The following is a 24,826-nucleotide window of genomic DNA, read 5'->3' as shown; positions in this document are numbered from 1 at the left end:
GTAACGCGCCCCTGGAGTGAGCGGAGAGAGGAGGGACCCACGAACACTCTGTGCATTTGAACCGAGTCCCCTCTCCGCCCCGCTGTCTCCTCCACCGGAGGCGGGCAATTAAAGGTCTGAAAAAATAGGTCTGCGATTGCTGGGCAGATGAATTAGTTGGCGTTCAGTGTCTGTATGGAGGGTAAGTTCTGTGCGCAGGGGGCCAAAAATGTCGGGGATGTATGGAGTCACGACGCACGACGCAGCGCGGCTCGTCATGACCTGAAGTGAATCACCACGGGATTGCGTTAGTGACGTGAAATTTAGGTTGGCTGCAATTAGGCATGGCTTGTGCGCCGCATATTTACCAGCAGCTGTAGCCTCATAGCTGCTTTTTCCCCCTCCACCATTTTCATCACCATTTTCTTTTTGCTTATTGTTTTTCTCTGAGTCATTTTTTATATAATGTAGCAGCTTTGCATCAAAAGACATTTCACTACATCCGGAACTTGCGCAAACTATCTTGCGCTGTATTGCATTTTTCCCCCTATTAAGTAAAGAGCGTGGCTGCTCTGCGCCGGTCAAGTGTTTGCGGATTTCTTTCTGGACACGGCGCTTCATGCTTCGTGCACCTGTGGACGCCTGCAAAGGAGGAAGCGAGGACGCCTTTTGTGATTTCTTTTTTTTTTTTTTACCCACCCCACGCTCACACACGCACTTACGAGGGTCGGTTTATTTGTAGTGTCTTTCCAGCGAATTAAAGCGTCTGTCGGATGCACGGCTGGATTTCAAGCAGTCTGAAAGGTCTGGTCAGATTCAGCACCACATCGGCTCTGAACAGCTCCCGGTCGTCGCGTGTGGATGGGCTCTGTCGGTCTCCGCGCCTCCTGCAGCTCCTAACTACCGGCAACAATGGCATCACACGGGTTCTGGTCTCTTGGCGGAGATAATGCCGGGGCCAATACCGGGAGTCAGAGCCCGAGTACGCGTGAGTGGCTTTTTGTCTTCAAACCACATCCTGATGGACCGGGCGCAGTAATTCCTGAGCGTTGTCTCAAGCCAGTGCCCTGCATTCACCGAACCACCAGACAGGCCTTATAATAGGCAACAATCCTGCTTTCTTTTTTTTTTCTTTTTGCTTCTTTCTTTCTTCTTTTTCTCCACATGAGACATTTTTCGTGTATCTAAAGAGCTGTTTTATTCCAAGTTGCATGGCGCCTTTTGTGTTTCCCTAAACTTGGACTGAAGCTGAAGCCAGCACATCCCTTATCTGATTTATCCCACTTCTCTCTTTCAGCCAGGGCTTGGTGCCAAGCAGCGGCCCAGAAATTATCCGGAGGAATTGGATCGAAATTATGTGGTATGTTGGGGAAGGAGCGGGGGTGGGGGTGGAGACGGAGGGGAAGCTATTTTTAGGCAAACGTGCCAGCTATTTCCATCATAACTGTCTGGCCCTAGAGTAATAAAAAAATATATATTTCGATGCTATTTTTTGTGGGTTTCCAAAGCGCTGCTAAATGTCGGGGAGGTGGAGAAAGCCGCCGAGCCGGGCGCCAAGCAGCCGCCAGAGACGGCTGCAGGAACCTGCGGCTGCAACAAATCCTGCAACTGCACCAAAGCTGCTGTGGGCTTCTCCGACCTCTATTCAACAGGTACGAAAGTGCACTGTGAAGCTGGATTAATTTTAAGATTTATTTTCTTCCCCGAGTCCAGACTTGGCTTTACATTGAGCAGTTTTCACTGTGCGAAGTAGGCTAGAAAATAGACATTGTTTATATACAATATTTGTATATAATCATCTTAACTATAAAAGGAAATAATCTCAAAATGCTTCTCAAATATTTGCATCTGATCGCACAAACTCCTGAGAAATGTTTGGCTGAAGTTATCCGCTTTAATCTCAATTTATAAAATAACACATTGTGTATTGGATGAATAGTTTTGTCCATCATTTTCATTTTTTCACCACATTCTGAAAGAGGAGTTATGTCGGTCTGTTCTCCTCAGAGAGGGGCTATTTCCGAGAGGTCACCTTCACCAGAATCGTGTGTTTTGATGTGTTGAGCGCAAAACACGAGATTTTCGTATAAAGCAGAATCAGTGTTCGGACGTGGAAACAATATGACATATTTATTTGTTTGTATGGAGGAAAAATTCAAAGACAAAAAAATAAATAAAACTTTGACTCGTGTAAATATGAATCTTAATATTGCGTGGGAGCATTTTTTTGCACACATTCCTCCGTCCTCAAATAAAAATCACAAAATGTCTCCACTGTAATCCACCCCCCCCTCTCGCAGACCTGTTACCGGCCACGGACGGTGATACCAAAACGATGACCTTCCTGCAGGAAGTTGTGGATATTTTACTGGCCTACATAGTGGAGTCTTTCGACCGGGAAACGAAAGTTATTGATTTTCATTATCCGAACGAGCTGCTTCAGATGAACAACTGGGAGCTGCAGGACGAACCTGCGACTCTGGACGACATCTTGATCAGCTGTCGCGCTACATTGAAATACGCCATCAAAACAGGTAGGCCTGGGTATGATTTTATTGCATGCATGCAAATCAATAAATTCACTTTTTAATATACATATATGTTTATTTTAAAAAAAAATAGATGCTTCGGAGTGTTGGAAAAAATTTCCCCCCAGGCTGTATCATCACGCGCAGGCCTGAATCCCGGCCTTTCGCTCATCTTTGTGTGAAATCTGCCAAAATTCCAATATTCACGCATATAAATGGCAAATTAAAAACACGTTTACAATAAAATAAAAAGAAAAGCTGTATAAATTACAGAGAGCCACTGTGAAAATTATGTTACACCCTAAAAATTATTTAAAACTCGAGTTACTGCAAAACTAAACTGGAAACACGAAAGCGGTAAGCTTAAAAAACCGACCCGGAAAGAGAGAGGCAAACAAAGAAAACGTCTTTAACGTGTTCCGGGTTTAATAAATAAATAAATAAAATGATAAATGATGCCTATAAAGCATCAACACAGTTGTCCTCCTTTTCCTCCTCCTGACCACCAGACCGATAAATGCAGTGACGCAGTAAATCTGGTTCACCAAGTAGGAGATAATAGGCTAATAACCAGGCTTCATAGGCCAAATCCATTATTCTCCCCTGAGTGACACACGCAGGGGGGATTTACAGCAACGCCACAGGACAGATTTCAGCCTCCAAAAAAAAGAAAGAGAAAAACTGAAAAAATAGTTTATGGTGGTGATGAATATTTAACAACCTTAAAAACAATTAAAAATCACACTGTAATGCAGATATGAGCAAAGATGTGAGGATTTCAATCATTTATTGTAACCATTTATCAGCAATTTTCCTCTGCTACGAGAAAAATGTTTATTATTATTATTTAGGAATTATATGGTGTTGAGAAGGACTTGCACCAGGTTTATAAGTACAGTTATATCTTCCTTCCTTAATTCCTTTGTCTTCTTTCTTTCTTTCTTTCTTTTTTTTTTTGCTTGATCACCCCCATAAATTACTCTTTATTTTAACGCCCGTGTTTATGACGCACACTGAGATCTAATCACGTGTCAGTGCTGTAACATGGTTTGTGTGTTTACCTTTTACATTACACCAAATGTTCTCATCATTTGGTGTTTTCATTCAGGTGTTTTTTTTTTAAGTTGACTCTGCAGCTACAATTCTAACCCGCAATTAAAGCGCTCAGAAGATGACAGCTTCTGCTCGCTAAGGAAAACCTTAAAATTGCAGCCATCTCACACTCCTCCTCTTTGCCTTCTCCATCCTCTGCTCCTTTCCCTTCAGCCCACCCCAGGTACTTCAATCAGCTCTCCACGGGATTAGACATGGTCGGACTTGCAGCCGATTGGCTAACATCCACCGCCAACACCAATATGTAAGTATGTGGCCTGCTTCATCGCGATTTTAAGCGGTGATAACGATAATGACAATGGATTCCATTTCCGGACCATCCGCGAGCAGTCTGCTCTGCGTCTGCATGGCCTGATAGCGCGCCTCCCCCCCCCCCCCCCCAACCACCACCACCACCACCACCACACACACACACACACACACACACACACACTCAGTCATGGCAAATGAAAAGGGGTGAAATGAAAGGCAGGCCCCCACCCCTCAGCCCCCTCCTTGCACCCACAAGGCTCCCCCCTCTTCCCCCTCAGCCTTTTATCCCCCCCCCCCCCCCCCCCCCCTCCGCCCCCCCTTCACCTCTGATCCTCCTGGGGATTCAAGAGGAGAAAATTAGCTCTGAAATTAAATTCAGACTAATCTGGAGCTAATTTCACATGTGTGTTTTGGGGGAGATAAACTCTTTTGGCAACTGTGAGGAAATGAAAAGTAAACCTGCTGTTTACAGTGGAGGGAGGTTCAAATGAATACAGCCAATATCTTAATGCAAAAATATATTTAGAAATATATATATATAGAAATATTAGGGAGCACACAACAGAGATGCAAGTTTTAAATAGGAGCAGGATGATGAAAATGTGGGAGTTCAAAATATTAAAGGAGTGCATTTTGTCAGTAAAATTTTGGGTGTTTGGCTTGAAAAAATATTTTCATGTGCATTTAAGTGTTTCTATATAAATGGAAAACACTTGAGAATGCATCAGAGCTGTTAAAATGTGTGCACACGATTGACAGTAATTCTGCACTTCTTCAAAAGTGAAGCCAGAAACCTCCAGACAACCTCAGAATCTGAGCATTTTTTAAATGAACCTCTGCACAGGCCAACGACAACCCTCCTTTCCTGAAACGTCCAAACTTCAGATTTTTAAAAAATAATGTCAGTTTAATGGCAGCTTTTTATTTGTTGATGAGTCACGATGGCACCGTGTTCATGTAACGAGCGCCATGTGATGCGTCTTGTGTAACGTGCAGGTTCACCTATGAGGTAGCTCCTGTCTTTGTGCTGCTGGAGTACGTCACTCTGAAGAAGATGAGGGAGATCATTGGCTGGCCGGATGGGCGAGGAGATGGCATTTTTTCTCCTGGTATGTCTGCATGGCAGGTGACGCAGAGTGCTCTGACACCCCTCTGTTTGACTGGAGATGGAACTGGCTGTATGTGTGTGTGTGTGTGTGTGTGTGTGTGTGTGTGTGTGTGTGCGCGTGTGTGTGTTGTAACGTGTCAATTTGCATTTTGATGATATAAATGGAACGTGTTTCAAAGCCAATTAGCATAAAATAATTTTCAGTTTAAGCCCCCTCCCCCTCACCCACCCCAATCTTTAATTTCTCCCATGCACTTCATAATGAGAGGCAATCATCGGAGAATTTACTGACAAAGCCTGTGATTGGCTGTGACATTGTGGACAGCGAGATGCAATTTTGGATGCTTTGTCATTTCTTGATATGCTCTTGATGAACAAAAGTTTGTTTTACATGAACATGGACATCTTGAAACAATGTAGCAGCCTACTTTTTTTTTTTATCAGTAGTTTATTGGCTTACACATTTACCTAACAAGCAAAAGATTTGTGGTTCAATCCAAGGAGAAGACCGATTCCTTTGGGGTTGTGTCAGTAAACATGCAGAGCTATCTACTGTGGCAGCTCCTTGAGAATAAGGGAGCAATCGTTTAGAAACCCTGCATCACTCCCTGGAGACACGTCCCTAACTCAATCCTGTCTGTCCTCCAGGTGGTGCTATTTCTAACATGTACGCCATGCTGCTGGCCCGCTTCAAGATGTTCCCTGAGGTGAAAGAGAAGGGAATGTCATCCGTTCCCAGACTGGTGGCCTTCACATCCGAACATGTAGGCATCCGTGTTTAAAATCCGATTCCTCACGGCATCGTCAGTGTATGTCTGCTTGGCTCAAACGGTGAACACTGAACACTATTTGGACATTTCTTTAAGTCAAATGTCAAAAAATGTATCTTTCAGCTGCTAGAATAACACAAAAAAGATCTCATGGTAACTGTGGCTGTGCTTGATGTGTGACTACGTGTCACTTTAACTCCACCGCTGCTGATAAAAAGCTGACATTATGCACGTCGCATGCAGAAGGACACGAGGTGACTGGTGTGCATCTTTAAAGGACAGCTGAAAGATGCTGTGAGGAAAAAAGCAATGAAATTACAAACAAATCTGTCATAAGACGTACATATTTACGGATCCGGTCACTCATTATCTTTTTTTCCCCCCTTGTCTTCAACTCTTAGAGCCATTTTTCAATCAAAAAAGGTGCAGCAGCTCTCGGCATTGGGACCGAAAGCGTGATCTGCATCAAAGCAGATCAAAGGTAAAACTGGCTTCAGTCGTGCATCATACTTCAGTTAAACCATGAGGCATATTCATTGTTTTTGATGTTAAAAACACTCGATATAGAAACAGTTATTATTGTATTATTGTGGAGAAACACTACAGCCTTCTAATCTTCACAAACTTGTTTTACCCAAACCAATAAGGCCTAAAGACCTGATAATGTTCACAAGTAACAGTAAAGATGTGTCTCTCCTGTTCAGCTTAGGATTCAAATTTATATTTCATCTTGTGACCCTTTAAAAGAAATCCAAACCCTAGACTGGAAAACACTCAATGATGTGTAACTACAATACTTAACAATGACTCATGACTATTTGTAACCTTATAATATGATATGAAATCCTTTATATATTACTGCTTATAGTTGTACTTAAAGGGACAGTTCCTCCCAAAATTACATTTATATTGTTTTCTCCCTCTCATCTGTGTTTCACTTTATCCATCTTATCTGTTTTGTGCTCAGTTTTGGAGAGATGTCTACCTCTTGAATCTGATGGAACTCTCCTCGAGGCATTAAGAGCATCAAACAGAGTATCAGCATTGTCTCTTTCAAGTAATCGTGAATAGGTCAACCGAATAACCTACAAAACTGTTTCCATTGCTCACATTCCCCAACCAACGGAAGCAGTAGCTAACATTAAACATTAAAGTCAAGAGAGGTGACATTAATGTTTACAGCGTGCCTGGAAGAAAATGGATGAGCGGGTGGACTTTGGCTTGTATAGTCGCAGTGTGAGCATTATGGGCTCTGGGGGTCCAAGTCCATCCATAAAGGTCACTGTGCCCCCTAAGCTGAATTCTACTGGCATTTAGAACTAAAAGTAAAATTAAGCAATAAAATTTGGCAATAAAAAAGTTTAATACCTCAAATGTTGTAGTAACAATCACGCCAGTGTTAATTATTAGGTTAAATACCAGAGTAAGTCAAGTCTTATGCCTCCCTGTCAAAGTTAGTTGCCCATCCACTCCATGTGCTCTGGTGCCGACGCTGTCCTGTCCCTTTAAGTAGAATTTCAAATGCAATACTTGCACTTATATTTTCTGTATTTCTGTTCCTGTGTTGCCTTTTGTTTTTAAGGTAGAGGCCTTCTTTGCCCACTGACAGTATGACAAACAACTTTAAAGCCAACTAAAGCTTGTTTTCCCTTTGCAGCGGTAAATTGATCCCAGCTGACCTTGAGAGGCGAATACTGGAGGCAAAACAGAAGGTAAGATGATGTACATTTATTACCCTGCTATAAATAGACAGATATGACTTCATACAGTTTTGATTTTATGGGGTGCGCTCGACTGAAACTGCAGAGATGATGAGGGAAATTTGGGAACATATTGTAACAACATAACGGCCTCATATGCAGTATTTTGGTTGCTCTTGTGCAGGGTTTTGTACCTTTCTTCGTAAGTGCGACTGCTGGGACAACAGTGTACGGAGCTTTTGACCCCCTCATTGCCATTTCTGACATTTGCAAAAAGTACAACATCTGGATGCACGTGGATGTGAGTAAAGCTTCCTGATTCATTTAAAGTGTCATATTGACCTTTCACATGTGGGATTTTTGGAGTGTTTGTGCACAAGAGGGATTTTAATGGAGGCATACACAGAAGCAAAGAGCTCACCTCTGAGTTTGACAAATCTATTATGTCTGTCTCGCCTCTAACTGCTTGCGGTTGACCCAGATAGAGAGCGCGCCATTTCCTATCTAACACTGGAGATTAGAAAAACTGGAACAGAGGCTGTAAATCATCTCCTCCCCTGACTTTACCATCATGGGCCGTCTCACTGAAGGAACTCTATCTCTTAATGAAAGTGATTTAGTCCTGACAGGGGGACACCTCTATTAAGAGCAATAAATGGCCTTGTCTGTCATCCCTCAACTAGCTGAGATGGGTAAAAAAAAGCACACACACACACACACACACACACACACACACACATTGTGATTGTTAATCATTTTCATTGGTTTATCTGCTAAATTTTCTAGCTACAGCTCCCAGAAAGACATATACTCACTTATTAATGCACTTTATGTGGTACACCTTTGGTCCCCTTTTTGCCCTCAGGTCTGCCTTAATTCTTCCAAACATAGATTTAGCGAGGTGCTGGACACGCTCCTCAGGGGTGTTGGTCCCTTTTGACATCACACCATTGCACAGTTGCTGCAGATTTGTTGTCTCGACATCCATGCTGCTAATTTCCCATTTCACTCCATCCCAGAGGTCCCTATTAGATTGAGATCTGGTGACAAAAAGTCAAAGTTGTGCATTCAGAGATGCTCTGCTTCATACTTTGGTTATAACGAATAATTATTAGAGTTACTCTTGCCTTCGTATCTGCAGTGTGGCCATTCCGTTAAGACCTCTGACACCGGATATTTTTGCTTTTTCCGGCCATTCTCTTTAAACCTTAGAAATGGTTGTGTAAGAAAATCCTGATAAAACAGCAGTTTCTGAATTACTGAGTCTGACTCCAACAACCATCCCACATCAGTTAAATCACCTTTCTTCCCCATTTTGATGCTCAGTTTGAGCTTCAGCAGGTCGTCTTGACCATGTCAGTGTCCATGACCACATCACTCAGATGTTGCCATGTGATTGGCTGATTAGATATATTCATTAGGAAGCACTTGAACAGATGCAGTGTATATATTCATAGACAAAACAGTGATATTAAAGTGTACTAATACTACTACTGTGTGTGTGTGTGTGTGTGTGTGTGTGTGTGTGTGTGTGTGTGTGTGTGTGTGTGTGTGTGTGTGTGTGTGTGTGTCACAAAAATAGTCCCTGTTGTGTTTTTAAAGCTTAAATATTAAATGAGGTTTGGCTAGTTGGCAGAACTTCTACAGAAATCAAAGGCTTTAGTGCTGGAGTGTTAAACATGTGGCCAGGGGGCCAAAATTGGCCCACCCAGGTGTCTAATCAGGCATTGTAGATGGCTTTGCAAAATAGGAAAAATGCAGAGGAGCTTGGCATACATGTTGGAGTATTTACTGTGTGAGTGGATGAAGTCAGTAGTACACAAACCATTAAATGACAGGAAATCGGATAGAAATTTTTTTTACAGTAAAAAAAAAACATTTTGTATTAATTAAAACAGCAATTCTTTTTTTAAACTTATGGCACAAAGTTCGGGTAATGAGCTGCCAGTATGATGTCTGTCATTTTGTGCTCAGACTTAATTTTTGAAAGTTTAACCACAAGGAGCAGTGCTGAGGTTTTTTTATTTACTACAGCAGTACTTCTTTGTATTGTGGAAAGACTGAGACAGTTCATTTTTCTTAAGACGCGTCAGGATTTCACTATCAGTTTTATACATGGATGGTTTATTAAATGTGGATGCTAATGTCTTTCATCTCCTCGTGTTTCAGGGAGCATGGGGAGGAAGTCTGCTCATGTCCAGGAGACACAGGTGGAAGCTGGACGGAGTTGAGAGGCAAGTAACTGTTTTATGCGGTTTGGCCCCAAATGGGCAAATATTACAAGCTAATGAGCATTTGATATAACGTTGAATGATGGTTGGTTCTTTTTGTTTTGTTTTTTTTTAAACTGCAGGGCCAATTCAGTCACATGGAATCCACACAAAATGATGTCCGTCCCTCTGCAGTGTTCTGCCCTGCTGGTCAGAGAGGAGGTAGGCCTCAAATTCTCAGCCCCATGCTGCGTGTTCCTGCTTTTGTTTATTGAGGTGATTCTGTAAATGCTCTGGCTCTCACTTCACAGGGTCTTATGCAGAACTGCAACCAGATGCACGCCTGCTACCTATTCCAGCAGGACAAACACTACGATCTTTCTTACGACACCGGAGACAAGGCGCTGCAGTGTGGACGTCATGTGGACATCTTCAAGCTGTGGCTCATGTGGAGAGCTAAGGTAATATAAATATAAATATAAATATAAATATAAATATAAATATAAATATAAAGTTTGATGATTGTAAGCAGCTATTAATAGGGTATAAATAATAATAATATGCTAGAACACTATAATCAATGAAGATTGGTGTACCGTCTGCAAAAATGTATATATTTGGCAGCATGGGTCTGTTCTGGGACCTCCTTGGCCTTCTGCATCGTTACATGGAAAGCTAGAGGCAGGGAGAGCAGCAGCAAGACCTCACCTTTGATTGATAAAGTGATGGCATGCTGCTACAGAGCAGAAATAAATAACAACAGCCATACTGTTAAGTCAGACACAGCTAGAAAAGGAAGAGCTGTGGATCCAGATGTGTTGCAAAGCAGCTTGCAGATTTAAGGATGTTAAACTGTCTTAAAAAGTGCATCTTGTGCAAGATTTGTCAGACTAATGGTTAGAAGAGTATCAGATGAACCATCAGCTGATGCTGGCTGTCATTAAGCTAATCCAGCTGTTGTCAGACTGTTGCAAATGCTTTCTCTCTTTTCAGTTAATTAAGCTGCTTCCACTTGTTTCACTTTTCATCTTCGTTTTGGCTCTGCTATATTATATTAATGCATTTTTAAAAAAAATTTCTTATGCATAGATTATATATGAAAGCTTCTCAAAATTTCAGTCATTCACCCTTCTAAGAAAATGTGTCAAAACTCAGAGAAAAACTTTGTGAGTTATTAAGTCAAAACTAAAAATAAAAACCTGAAATTTTGAATTATGGACGTCAGATAAATTAAATGACGGAAACTGAGTTTAATTTCGGAGAAGAGGACAAACTCTGAGATCCTACAGCAACTTCTAAATGTCTTTTATTTGTTTGTTGTCATTTTAAAATTGCTTTTATACTTTAATCTATATACTAATATATATTAATTCAGTATTTATTTATTGTTTGAAAGTGTCTTGTGTCGTGGATATGTGACATCAGGTGGGGGGAAAGCACCACTTTTAAGTTTTATGGACCAAATAAGATGCCACACAGGCCCCATTTCCAGGGACCAGATGACCAGATTTAAATCACATGGTCAAATATTCAACCTATCCTTGTTGGTCACTCATTGGCTAAAATGCATTTGGCTGCATATGTAACACGTTTTAGATTGACCCTGATGAAGCCCAAAGCCAAATGTTCTCTATACTATATAATAAATTTATATACTGCTGTGGAGTTTGAGCAATTACAGATAAACATCTTTTCTTTGACAGGGCACCATTGGGTTCGAGGCTCAGATTGACAAGTGTCTGGAGCTGTCCGAGTACCTCTACAACAAGATTAAAGACAGGGAAGGATACGAGATGGTCTTTGATGGCAAAGTATGTTCACATTCATCTTTCACTCTCTCTAAAGGATAATTCATCTGCAGTCACACAATCATGGAAAAGTAGCTGACATTAGCCCATGTCGCTCCTTTTTCCTCAGTGTCATTATTGCTGACTTGATTTCCATGCAGAGTGTTCTGGCTTTGAGTTGGATGAATGCCATTTTTACCTCCAGATGCCAGTGTAATGTGCTGCTATTATGTTTAATGAATAGCATAACGGCCCATAATTGCTCATATGCATATGAATAGCGTGGTGTCTGAAATATCCTGCACTAAACTGAAGTACAACACAAACATATGTGGGTATGAAGAAAACTCTCTTATGAAAGGGGTGCTTGGACACATGGGGTAATTTATTATGAAAGCTCTTTAATGTTTCAAGCCTTATTGTTTTCCTGCTGAGCCCCAAAAAGGCTATGAGCATCATAACCCAGAGGGGGATGAGAAAAAGCCAAGTCCTCTGGGCAATGGCCCAGGTGCTCACTTGTCTGTGCCTTCCATTGAGCCATTACATCAATCTGATGTTGAATATACTACAGCCAAACCAGCCCAGCTGTATAAATGAGGCTGGTGTGCATGGTTAGTCAGCTGTTGGTAATGAATGCCCTTCCGCTCTTATGCAGACAGGCAGGCGGGGAGTTCTTGCAGGGATTCGGGTGCCAGAAAATAGCACTGTGAGGAGCTTTCAGACATCTAGTGACAGAAGGCACGCTACCTGTCCGATGCTGTGAACTCATATTGGATTGTTGCTCTGGGATGCAAATCAGCATTTTCATTCAAAATCAGTTTGGCTTAGGATACAAGCATTTTAATGTCATAAGATTTCTGCAGGATTTTAGGCATGAATAGCTTTGAATTCTACAAAACGGCTGTATACCATGTTTAAACTGCGTGTATAAAGGTGTAGGTATATGTAATACGCACACAGACTGTATATAAAAGATGGACATAGCCGCCTCATCCATGTTGAATCCTTAATTTTCAGAATTGGTTAGTGCTAAATTATATCACCTCTGCTGTCTGGCCCTGCCTACTATATTTTTTTTACTTTGTCATATATAATTAAATTCATAATTCGCCATTACATAAAAAAGTAGAACATATTCTGCACCAGGGTCATTTTGAAGTTTTAAAGATATGCACACCAAGACCTGCTCTAAAATTTAATGGGCTTATGAGTAATCATTACTCTCGTGAACGCCAAGATAAATCAGCATTTTTTTAAATTATTTTTTTTTATACAACTGCACTCAGTCGCTGTTTGTTTTTCCTCAGTTTATTCCTCTGATATCTTGTTGTCTGTGTGTCCCCTCAGCCTCAGCACACCAACGTCTGCTTCTGGTACCTGCCGCCTGGCATCCGCTACATGGAGGACAAAGAGGAGAGAAAGAAACACCTGCACAAGGTGGGTACTCTCAGATAAGGAGTCTCACTGTAGTATCTCCCCAACACAACTTTCACGAGCCCCGTCATTCATATCCAGCCCGACTATCACACATCTTTCTAATTAGGGGCAGCTTATACTCAGGATTAAAATAATACTTTGCCCTGCACATGAGGAGAAAAAAATGGCAGCGGTCTTAAACAGGACACAGAGTACGGGTTAAAAAGAAGTGAGGCTTTTCAGCTGGCTAATGTGCTGGCCATTCAGAGGATACCACAGCAGCAGGGGCCTCATAATTGACAATCAGGACAAACAGATGGCGTTCATGTCTGCTATACAAAGACCACTTCTCTCTCTTCTCTCTCTTCCTGTTGACTAGAAATCGTTACCAGCTTTATCATTGCTCTGCAAATGCAGATGTTTCCCTTTGTTTTCTTTGAAAAATTACTTGAAAAAACACCATGGTCATGCTTCACCGAGTAGACAGACTGACTGGACAGCTTTCCACACTCTGACTCTGAGCCTGAGGGGTGATGTAATGCTGCCAGATTAGCACTTTGAGGAAGAGCTGAGAACTGAAGGAGCCCTCATCAGTTTCCACGTGTCTTAATGACATCCTCTAATGGATGAGGAGAATGGGAGGAACTGTTAAAAGATTGATTTGAGGGAAATCAGCACACAGTAAATTATTTTGCAGCAAGCACGCCAACTGCAGTGAGACACCTGCAAGACATTAGGAAAGAAATGACTGATTATGTGATGAGAGCTGTATGGAAACAACTAACTAATCTAGCAGGCAGTAATCTGAAACTGAAGCCAACTTCCTCGAGAAGTTAGCTGAGTGTTAAAGCCTGTTTTGGTAATACCCACAGACTTATTAAAATTCTTGCACGATTATTCTGGGTCATATGAGCCACGGTTAACTTAAGCCCTTAAGCTAAAGCTGCACTCAAACTGTCACTTGAACTTGCTGGATCTCATCTGCATATCCTGAAGTTGGTCACGACGAAACCTTTTTATACAAATCCTCTAACCAACCAAGCCCTAAAAATGATATTCCAGAGACACAGACGCAGAGGAGTTTTCTCTCAGTGAGCCGTCTAACAGGCCGAGCGTCGGTCAAAACGAGCACTGAGAGTTTCAGACATGAAATTGAATCTGTCGCCGCTCATCACTGCAAAGAATCTACACCAGCATCGTGACTCTGCTGAGTACAAAATAAATGAGCATCACCCCTGGCTTCACTCTTAGAGATAACCTCTCAGCATGGCAGGAGCAGCAGTCATGGGGCTGTGCACCCAGCTGCTGTTACATTTAGCTGTCAGATCGATGGGGGGTAAATGACCTACATGGTCTGTAGGTCTGATGAACCTGGGAAGAACTTTGACTTGTATAAACAAACAAGCACCCATTTAGATCCGATTACACAGAAAGAGAAGTAGTCAGGCAATACTCTCCCAAACTGTTCCTGCAATTTGAGTTAGACGACTGTTAACAACCATGTAAAATGTAAAAACACGAACTAAATGCTAATAAAATGGGATATGTGATATGTGAAAAAAAGTAGTTCTGCAATCAAATCATTTAAAGTACTGAGAATAAAATATTATTTTCCTACATTTTTATTTGAGAAATTTAAAAATGCAAGTAAACAGTGATTTTATTAAATGCTGACACAAAATTTATGAGAAAATGTCAAGATCCTACAGTCGTGCAGGGTTTGCTGAATTCTTGTTCTTTAATAGTTTTGTGTTTCTTTTTTTTTAGTTTTGTTTAGGTTTTGTTTTGCTCTTGAGCACTTTTAGCCTTTAGGTGTCATTATATTTGAGTTCTGTTTACTGTATGCATTATTGCAGCTTTATTTGCCTCGTTGGTATTTCCCTTCATCTCCTCATCTCGTTCCATCTCTTCTGTTAAGTTCACTCGAGTTCTGTTTGTCCTTATTTGAATATATTTCCTGTTTTTGTTTTGTGGTTGTTTGTCTCCTGTGTTTTGCATTTAGTTTTATTTCCCCTTCAGCCTCGTTAGAAAATTAATAAACTGCTGTAGTAATCTGCACAAAAAGAGTATGAGTTGACGTAGATAGAAGAAGGACACAAAATGACCATAAACAAACTCAAAACAAACACAAAGTCAGGATATAGTCTGAGGATATCCTTTCTCACATTTAACACTAAATAGAGGACAGTCCACTTCAGGCCCGCTCTATTTATTGAAAATACTGTGTGCTGGTCTGGGTGTTTCTTGCTTAGAGCACGCAGGAGGTAAGACACGTAACGCTGTGAATTCACAGGATGCTTACCTGCTTACCTATTCTTTGTTAACATGCTTAACTTTGCAAAGCATCTAGCTGTATAGCTCACCATGTTTGTGAGGTACGGTTGGGAGACTTTTTCATTTGCGCCCAATGGCCCATTTTGTCTCTGCCCTGACCTTCTGTGTATCTTTCACATATTTTATTCTCTCTTCCTGAAGGAACAGCAATTCATGCTGTATTTGTTGCATGTTGTCAGGTGGCTCCCGTCATAAAAGCCAGAATGATGGAGTACGGGACAACTATGGTGAGCTACCAGCCACAAGGGGACAAGGTCAACTTCTTTCGCATGGTGATCTCAAATCCTGCTGCTACCTTTGAGGACATCGACTTTCTTATTGAGGAGATTGAACGACTTGGCCAGGATCTATAAGACACATCTCTCCAAATCCTCTTGTACTTTTCCCCTTGACGGATGAATTGTTTGTCGTGAATGTACTGGTAAACTTATTTTCTTTTCTCTCAATCTTTCCTCCAAAGTCTCATATTTAAGAGTATATTTGAGACAAAAGATCTGCAGATATATCCATATATTACGTATTGTAGCTTTGCCGTGGGCTGACTTGGTCCAAAGCTATGTAAAAGTGCTTCTGTCTGCTTCTCCTGTAGCGTAGTAGATCCCAGAGTAGTGTAAGTGACGTAACTTTATATGTAATTTTTGTGATATGAAATGCTTGTGCAATAAGTCGATGAGAAAGAGTTTATTTCTCAATCATTTCTCATTTGCCGAGTCCGTTGTTAAGTGCCAAACGTGGTTGTGTTCTATTGTAACTTTAAAGCATTTTAAACTTCTCGTTTAAAACAAAAATAGCACTTCACCTTACCTCAGCTTAATCAACTGCCTTTACATCTGCACATTACACTCAAAGCAGGGCAGAACTCCTTCTCTTACCTGGTGTTGTTACGCAGTGCCAGCACATGTTAAAGACATAACCCAGCCAGAGCAGACTGCATGATGGAAACGTGAAAACAGAGCAGTTCAAAGCATTTACAATCAAGCCAGTTCACCACCCATCACCTCTGCCTTTGACAGTTCAACCTGCAGCTCATGATGCTGCTCTGCTTATTGATTATTAAGACTTTTTTACTCTCTTTCTAATATATTTAGGCGATAAAGGCTTGTAAAACCCATGTCGCTGGACATTGTTGACTTGCTACATGAATACATCGAAATGGGATCCATTTCCATCCTTGCTGTATAATTAGCTTTGCTCCATATGTTAGAATGAAGATCGGCACTTGAGCTATAATCCTTAAGTTTCCAGTGTATTGAACTGCATTGAATAGATTTCAGATTTTCTGCAGTAGTCATCAACTGTATTTGTGTCCTGTTACTGTTGCTATGTGTGGTAGTAGTACCAGTTGTTTTCCAAAGCATTTCACCTAACAACCTTGTTTTTTCATTGCATATTTGACAGACTAATTGCTGAAAGCCAATCTGCTGCCTCCAGGGGCCATTACATACATGTATTCATTTCCTTGGACTGAGTAGCACACCAAGGTAGTAGTTGAGTAGACTTTTTTTTTTCTCTTCTTGGAAAGGACACCAACTGTGCACATGACCAGACATGTCCAAGGGTCTACAGTTTGCTTTATGTAGGCTGTGTTGGGAACATTAGTTTAGTCCAAACAACATAATGAGTCTAATGTAAATTACTTCAAATTCTCTTAGAATTCTTCTTGACCGCTTGACATTTTCATTTTAAAGGAGGACAAATTAGGTAATTGTTTGACTATTTGATCACAACCCTGATGTTTCAATACAGCTCCCAAATTAAATTCATTGCTCAGTAGAGGTATACCCCAAATACGTAGGGTTACCTTCCTGCCAGCCTGCATCATTAACTCACATCTTTGAGACTTGAAAAGGGGAAGACGTACAAAGAAGCATGTTGAAATTTAGTCCTTGCCTTGTTTCTTTTGCACAACAGTATATGGGAAGTATGTCCAATTGATCATTTAGGCAAAGTGCTACCAAGGTGCCCCAAAGGGCATCATAGCCCTGGCTTCACTGCATGCCCACTGCCATTTATATACAGGGAATTTGCAGTACTAAAGATTCACTATGAATGGATCTGTTATCTAACTTTGTGGATATTCCTTGTACAGAGAGTCTATGTCAACGTTTGGCAAAAAATGCCTATATATTTTGTTTTATTTAAAATGTTACAAATGAATTGCTTTTTAGTGCTGGTTGCAGTGAACCTACTGGAACTTGGATGTTACAGGGTACATGGTGCATTGCCCAGGTGGCAGTTTAAGTCATATCCCCTTTTTTCGCCCCATCAGGTTCTTTAATTCCAGTACCATCTCTGGGCACTGCTCCCAAAGCTTTGTGGCACCGAATTGCCGCTAGCCTGCCAAATAAACCAGGACAGAAATCTTAAGGATTATAACTTTAAATATGAAAGAAAAGATTTTCTTTTTGTAGTCATGCTTTTGAATGAGCACTTACTGAAAGGTTGTGGATCTTAAGAAACCAAGAATTGGGCAATAATGGGGTATTGTTGGGATATAGGATCTTAACCTGATTTGCAGCTACTGTATACCTGACATTACTTGCACTAAATCACTGTTGGGAGGAGCTGCATCCCTTTGCATTGCAACTGAGATTTTGTCTTTCTGCATTCACAAGCAATATTTGAGTATGGGTCCAATATATCTATCTATATATATGTATACATACGCATATATGTATCCTGCATAATATCAAAAGGATCAATAGTAAATGATAATCAAGTTTCCAGACCAAACCCATGGTAGTTTGCAAAAAACAAGGACAAAAAAAGAAACCTGGAGTAAAAGCACGCTTATCGTAGGCGGGTTAGTTGGAATGTGAACCCTGATTTATCAGGCAGAGGTTCTGTAGCATTTTCATTAGAACAAGTTAGAAAAGCACAATTATAGCTCAACATGGTCGGTCAGTGAACAATCACTTTTGATCATAGACTGTAAATAGTATTTCAAGATGTCCTAAGTACATATCTTTGTGTATACATACGTGTATATAAGACATTTAACCAGAGACTATTTGTGAGGTAAAGTTCTTCATATTTTCTCTATCTCCAATATAGATTACCTGTATTTTCATCCGGTTTGTCCAAAAGGCTTTTTTCCTTGTGTGTATGTATGTATGTATGTTCGATACTTGATTTGTGACTTCTAGCTATTTCAAAGATGTGTTTCAGGGACTGGCTTTAAAGAAATTGATAGATTTTACTTTGAAATACTTCCAAGTCTTACTCAGAGACTCGGGTGTTTGGATTTTCAATGAATATGCAAAGCCATTTTGACTCTGAAGCCCCGTGTTTTTCGTGCACAAGTGATACTTGACGGTATGTGCCAACTGTGTACCTTAGTGTGTTTGTAAGTGTGTTGCCTTAGTATGAATTTTTCAGTATTGTCTAGTTTTCCTCCAAATGGGAGGTTGTGCACTTTAGAGTATACACATGATCAAATAACGTGCAATGTCCGATGGTTGTCCATAAGTTGATGTTTAAAAAAAATTCTACTACTCAAGATATGTAATTTAAGCTCTTTGGTCTGAATGTGCACTGAATCGAGGGTCTGCCAGAAATGAAAGGATTTAATTTTTTCTCAGTTTGTAGATATTGTAAAGCTTCTCCTTTAAATGTTTTACATCTCAACGGAGAGTTGCCTAAAGTTTCAAATTTTTACTTTCTGTTTCGCCCCAAACCAAATTTGGCTTCCACACTGTGACACAGACAGCATGATTTATTACAGCGACAATAAAATCTCTCTTTGGTAGTCTCGGAAAGCCAGACACTTTGTTTCTCTTGCTGCTGCTGCTAGACTTGCTTCCTTTGCACGACATGCATGCGATGCCTTGCCTATCCAGCTTGTTTGATATACAGTCTCCTATATATCTATTTATATCTATCTATCTCTCTCTATATATACATATATACAGTTTGTGTAGCTCCTGTAATTAGCTTTAGTGTCCGATGTATAGCTTAGCTTGTAGATTAGTGCTGTCGCTCTAGCCTTTACATGTGATCTCTGTGTCTTGAGCTTCCTGTAAAGTTTCTTTGTGCCGCCAGCATGCTAACCTCGCCTAGCATTGTACTCCTCTCCGCGCTTGATCTGACTTTCTCTATCCTCTGTCTTTCTGCTTGAAGACTGTCGCAGCTCTGAACGTAGCGTATTATATCTATATGTGTAGTCCCTCAGCATGTCTTTCTGAAAGCTCCTCTCTGCTCTGCGCCTGTACGACCTTTTTCTCTCTTTCTCTTCCGCTTCGCCCTCTGGTAGCAGTGACAACGTATCCTCGCGCTTTCCTCTGACGTTTCTCGGCTGCCCGCTGTCGTTCTGTTCGCGTGTCTGAGACGGTGTGTTGGCATGTGTCATGGTGCCCACAGTGTCACCGTTTCTGATGTTTGTTTCACAAAGGCCCTTGACTCTGTGGGATGTATGCGAAATAAATTTAACTTAGACTTTAACAAATATATAAGGAAAAATTAGACCCTAGTTTCTTGCTTATGAGAAATATTGTTTATAAGAACAGTTAAAACTCCCAGTATTCAGAGTGCAGATCATTTCACTGAATATGGTGCAATTTTGAATCATACATTCTGCAAACTGCTGTGCTGGCTTTATCAAACGTTCATTTGTCCTGAACTATATGTTGCTCTTGGGAAAATAGAAATAAATATTGCCAAAACAAACAAAAAAGTGTGAGTCTCTGTTATTTTTACTCAAACCTACAGTTTTATGAGTATACTCATTGTAGCCTGCAGCACTAATGAGTCCTCAAACATAGTGAATGGAGCCAAATGGCTAAAATATCTAAACCTGCTTTCAGACAAAAAGCTGTAAAATTTTACAGTATACACTCAGGGCCACTTCATTAGCAACACTCTGTGGCAGCAACTCTGAATGTCACACAGTTGGGATTTTCCCAGATTTCAGCAAATATGCCATCATCTGAACTTCTCTGGGTGAAAATGCCGTATAGCAGCAGAAGACCACACTGGGTTCCTCTGGTCAGCTAAAAACCATCGTCTGCTCTGATGAGTCTCGATTTCTTGGTAATAAGATGAGAATATGAACACATTGATGCAACCTTGGACTATTGTGATCCCGTGCTAGTGTTGTTCCTAAATCATCATAATGATGATCGTCCAGGATCAGCATTACAAGTAACCAATGACTTTCTCTGAACAGTCTGTGAAGGTTCGTAGTTTAAGGAGCTTGCAAAGAAAAGCATCTGGACTTCTTTGCTTGAAGACGGTTCACCTCTCATCTGAGAAGCTTCTTCAGTTCTAAGGTCAAATGGTGGAGAGGCCCAGATTTAAGCCCTGTGGGAGTGTCCCTCACGAGCCAAGGTGTGAAAATGGGTGTAGGTCACAATCAGCCAGGGTTTCAGGTGAGCTCATTGTGAAACCTAGCCCTACCCTATCATGTGATTTCCTGAGGTCAGATGGCCCAGGATGTGAGTGGGCATTAAGGCATCTGGGAAGGGATCTCAAAACTGGATTATAGATGACAGACACTTGGTGTCGAAAGCCACCGCCTCTGTTCAAAGATGGTCGTTCACAGTGGACACAGATGGCTTCTTTCACTCCTCTTTCAAGCCATCTGTCTTCTCTGTCCAAAATGTGAACACTGGTGTCCTCAAAAGAGTGACCTTTGTCCTTTAGATGCAGATGGACAGCCAAGTCTTGTCCCGTCGAGGAGGCAAAATTTGACCTTAGAACTGAAAAAGTTTCTCGGATGAGAGGTGGAACATCTCCAAGCAACTCAGAGAAAGTCCAGACGCTTTTCTTTCCAAGCTCCTTAGACTTAGCAGTCAGTTAGCATTAGCAAAGAATTTAAATGAAAAAGAATTTAACGCTATTAAAACCTATCCTTAGCAAACTGACATGAGTAAAGTAAATCTGGCTGACAGCAAACCTAACTTGATAATCTATTTATTTCATTAGATACATTGATAAAGAAAATAATCAAAATGATTACCATGAACAAAGGCATATCTTTTGTTTTTCCATGCAGCGCAAAGCTATGACATCACAACAATGCAACTGGTCAGTTGCAACTCTGTGTACCATTCTCATGATACTGCAGGAACAATACCAACATAGCATGACGTTTGCAAAATTAGAAATTTCTGATCCAGACCTAGAGTTTTCAGAGCTACCTTTTCACTCACCACCTTATGCTTGATAAAAGTTTATTTCAGACTCATATTGGCCAAAGCACAGTGTTACATGAACAGAAAACATTTAATGTGTTACATAAACTGGGGAGAAAGTCCTTGAATGGTTAAGTGGGACATAATAAGCGGCACTTTTACAGCACTACAAAGTAAAAATGGATCTGCAGTGTGAGTGGAGGACTGTTGGCATTTATGTAATCTCTTTCAGACCTTTACAGTCATGGTTTTTATTGCCTCTTGAGTTATAAAGTCAAAATGCAGTGCATGGACTCAGTTTTCAGACATCAGATGAATCCACAAGGCAGCATTCTCATTGAATTTATAATACATTCCGATAATTAACTCTAAAACATACACAAGAGGGAAAAGAGGAATTTAGAACTCGAGTATTACATGTATCTCCACATGTATAAATACATTAACAAGCAGTCAGAGCAGATTAAAATCCCTTTTAATAATCAAATGTGCATAATAAAAATGATCTTATCTAATACATTTAAACACCAAAAACTATAGTGCAAATATGAACACCCTCTAATGATAATGCAAAGCAGCACTGTCACAGTTTCAATCTACAACAGCAGAGCTCTCTCCAAGGCCATTGCTCTATTTTGCACTACATGTGCTCCACATCGCTACTGTGGTCCATGAAAATTGGCTTGGTAAGTTTTGAATAAGCAAAAAAAAAAAAGTATTTCTGAGCATCTTCACTGGCAGGTTGCTCTCGTCCCTCTAGGTGGCACTGCCGCCTCACGATTTCCATCACAAGGAAGCCACAGGGAGTTTGTTTCTGCCACCAAAGCAGGCGTGTCCAGCAAATGTGGATGGAAATTCTTTTTTTTTTTTTTTGGCAAATAAAAATTATTTTTCCTGTGTTGTCCCCACGAGTTGTTATTTTTACATTTGTGCTCATTCATTTCTGATTACAGCTTCCTTTTGAGTCCAAAGAAAAGAAGAAAAGATTTAAAAAGACATCCCGAGTAATGCGAAGGATTACCAGATGCTTTGCATCACAGAAGTTTTTTTTTAAAAAAATGATAAATTGTATTGACTGATGTCTCTCTCTGACCAATTTTCACCTCACAACCAGACACAGAATCACACTTTGTTTATTCGAGTGATTTAAAGGCCCGATAAGACAGAGATGCATGATTTAAACAAAACATCTGGGGAGCTCACTATCAGCTGGCTCCGCTGACAGCACTCAGAGGAAATGGATGGTTTTAACATTACAAATAAAAACTGGAATCATTCAGTTAGTTAACTGTTTCCACACAGCGGGTCAAGACAGTTCAGCACAGCCACTGATCTGTCTCCAACACCTGATTATTCCCCAAACTACAAAGATTTGCATCTTTGTAGTTTCAGACTTGATCAGTATCTCACTCTTGAACCTTCTGTGGACCTGATTTTAACAGATAATCAGTTGTGTCGAATCTTCTTCCTGTATAGCTACGCTGTTCATAGTTTAAGCTGGCGACCGTGTTATTGTGTTTCCTATACCACAGCAAAATCATTATTAGCACATCTGGGCTGTATTTCTTAATGTTTAGTGGTTCTCTCTTGTTTGCTTATAGTAGCCAAATGCAGGAGATGCATCCAGATTAATTCTGTTTAAAAAAAATAGCCTCAGGGGGTGCAATAATTATCATTAAGAGCATATAATATAACAAAAACAACATGCTGTTTGTTTTCATGATTGCACTAATGGAAATGTTCGACTTCTATGTGTTTTTTTGAAGTTCTAATTTAAGTGTAGCAGAAGTTCTCGAAGTGAAACGGGTTCCTCTTCTGAGCACGTACACAGTAACTTCATTTGTTACTGTGGCCAGAAGTCAAATAAATATTGTTTTAATAGTTTTTAAGATGTCATTTACATGTGTGCAGTGAATTTGATGTTTTGTGTAGGCAATCAAAAGTTCATTAAAGTTCTAAAAAAAGTGATCATTTGGAAAATAACAGCTTGTCTAGTGATTGCAAACACACGGGGATTCAAAATGTACATTTTTTTTACAAATATTTCTTGGACAGACTTCACTGAGTAGCAGTTTCATATAGCAGGGGTGAAGCTGAAGGTAATAGATAGCAACTGGAGTCGTCAGTCTGGTTGCCATTGGTTGGTGAAGCAAACGTTACAGTGAATTTGAAGTGCTGGACAAAAGGGACTGATTGGCTGTCCGGGATGGTCCTCTCCTCTGGCCTAGTGAGAGCTGGGAAAGGCTCCGACCCCTGCTGTGACTCTGAATGGATGGATTTTGACACCATGGCCGAACAGAACTGACAAACATAGCATCAAGGATAGCACATACAACCAGAGGGTTTGTGAGAGAACAGAGCTTCCTTACCTAACTTACTTCTTGAAAACATTAGATTCAGAAAAGAGCCCGAGGCCAAAGGTGTTATTAGACACACATTTTCCTCAGAAAAGCTTTTGGAAATCCAGACATTAACTTTTGATATTCTTGTTCCAACAGGAGAAATCCTGCCTTTATGTCTTATCAGATCTGGAAAATTTGTTGGAGAGCTCTAGTACCCAGATGGTTATAGCCCATGCCACAAGACTGAAGTGGTCCTGGTTCAGTTATAGCTGAAGATATGCGTTACATGTACACATCTCTCTCATTCTATATTATCTGTTACCTCTTAATTATCAGATTAAGAGTCCTCAGCATTTCAGTTAGAATCACTATTCTTCTGTCCATCTTCAGTGATTTGTATTTCATGGCGAGCCTCTATTCTGGGGGGCATCCCTGCCCATCCACTTAGGTTCCAAGTGATTGCTGACCAAATTATTGCTAAAGTCCCAGAGACAGACCCTTCAGACCACCCAGTTATAGCATTTCAGTAATTCCTCTATCAGTTATCCCCAATGCACAGTCTTCCCTAGCAACAGCTGGTCTGCTAAGAAAAATGTATATTCCCTAACCAGTTGGCAAAAAGCTCCTTGAGACTCGTTTGGTCGCATATTGTTGCAGTCATAGTTTAAATAGAAGTGACAAACATGCGCACAAAGTTGTCCAGTTACTCTCCGAGCTGAAGTGAAAGAGCAAAAAGTGCAACACAAACCACAAATGAAAACTGTTTGCCGTCAAATTAAAAGTCGTTCCCTGTGAAACACGTTAGCTACAGCGCTGGGGCACCGTGAACTGTTTACCACAAGGCTAGTTGTTAGCAAGTATTTTCAGACAAAGATGATTAACTACAGGTTACCAAGGAAATCTGCTAGCAACCAAAGCAATCATTAGGAGGCTGTGCAACCAATTTCATCCCCCAAGGCCCAGCAACCTCCAACAAAAACAGTTGGTTTCATTGCATCCAAAATGGTGGACAATGTGAGCATGACATCTATGAGAAACCTCAATTCCAGTGTAAAAAATAAATCTTTATGATGCTCTTGCTTTTGTTCAATAAGAATCACCACAGATTTATGCAGTTTTTGTGATTTTGAATGCAATCAATTTGAATAAAACATAA

The 24,826-nt window shown here is 40.6% G+C and overlaps 1 protein-coding gene across 1 annotated transcript; it reads left to right on the top strand.

Moving 5' to 3' along the window:
• Window positions 1–23: 23 nt before the first annotated feature.
• On the top strand, window positions 24–19,863 carry gad2 (glutamate decarboxylase 2). Its single transcript, XM_004551883.6, has 16 exons — window positions 24–967; window positions 1,277–1,339; window positions 1,488–1,631; window positions 2,280–2,513; window positions 3,774–3,864; window positions 4,869–4,981; window positions 5,629–5,744; window positions 6,152–6,231; window positions 7,408–7,462; window positions 7,635–7,751; window positions 9,620–9,684; window positions 9,804–9,882; window positions 9,972–10,121; window positions 11,364–11,471; window positions 12,795–12,884; window positions 15,377–19,863. The coding sequence occupies exons 1-16, from the start codon at window positions 892–894 to the stop codon at window positions 15,548–15,550; spliced, it is 1,755 nt and encodes a 584-aa protein (XP_004551940.1). The 5' UTR covers window positions 24–891; the 3' UTR covers window positions 15,551–19,863.
• The last annotated feature ends 4,963 nt before the right edge of the window (window positions 19,864–24,826 follow it).

This window comes from Maylandia zebra, linkage group LG9 (genome assembly GCF_041146795.1).
Source record: "Maylandia zebra isolate NMK-2024a linkage group LG9, Mzebra_GT3a, whole genome shotgun sequence".
NCBI classification, from domain to species: domain Eukaryota; kingdom Metazoa; phylum Chordata; class Actinopteri; order Cichliformes; family Cichlidae; genus Maylandia; species Maylandia zebra.
The sequence above is the reverse complement of the archived record's forward strand: the minus strand, read 5'-3'. Positions and strand labels throughout refer to the sequence as shown.

Bases quoted from the DNA above. Each gene is read 5' to 3' on its own strand.
- gad2 (XM_004551883.6), top strand. From the start codon at position 892: ATGGCATCACACGGGTTCTGGTCTCTTGGCGGAGATAATGCCGGGGCC. The intron at 6,232-7,407 runs GTAAAACTGGCT...TTCCCTTTGCAG, and splicing joins TGCATCAAAGCAGATCAAAG to CGGTAAATTGATCCCAGCTG. The intron at 7,463-7,634 runs GTAAGATGATGT...GCTCTTGTGCAG, and splicing joins TACTGGAGGCAAAACAGAAG to GGTTTTGTACCTTTCTTCGT.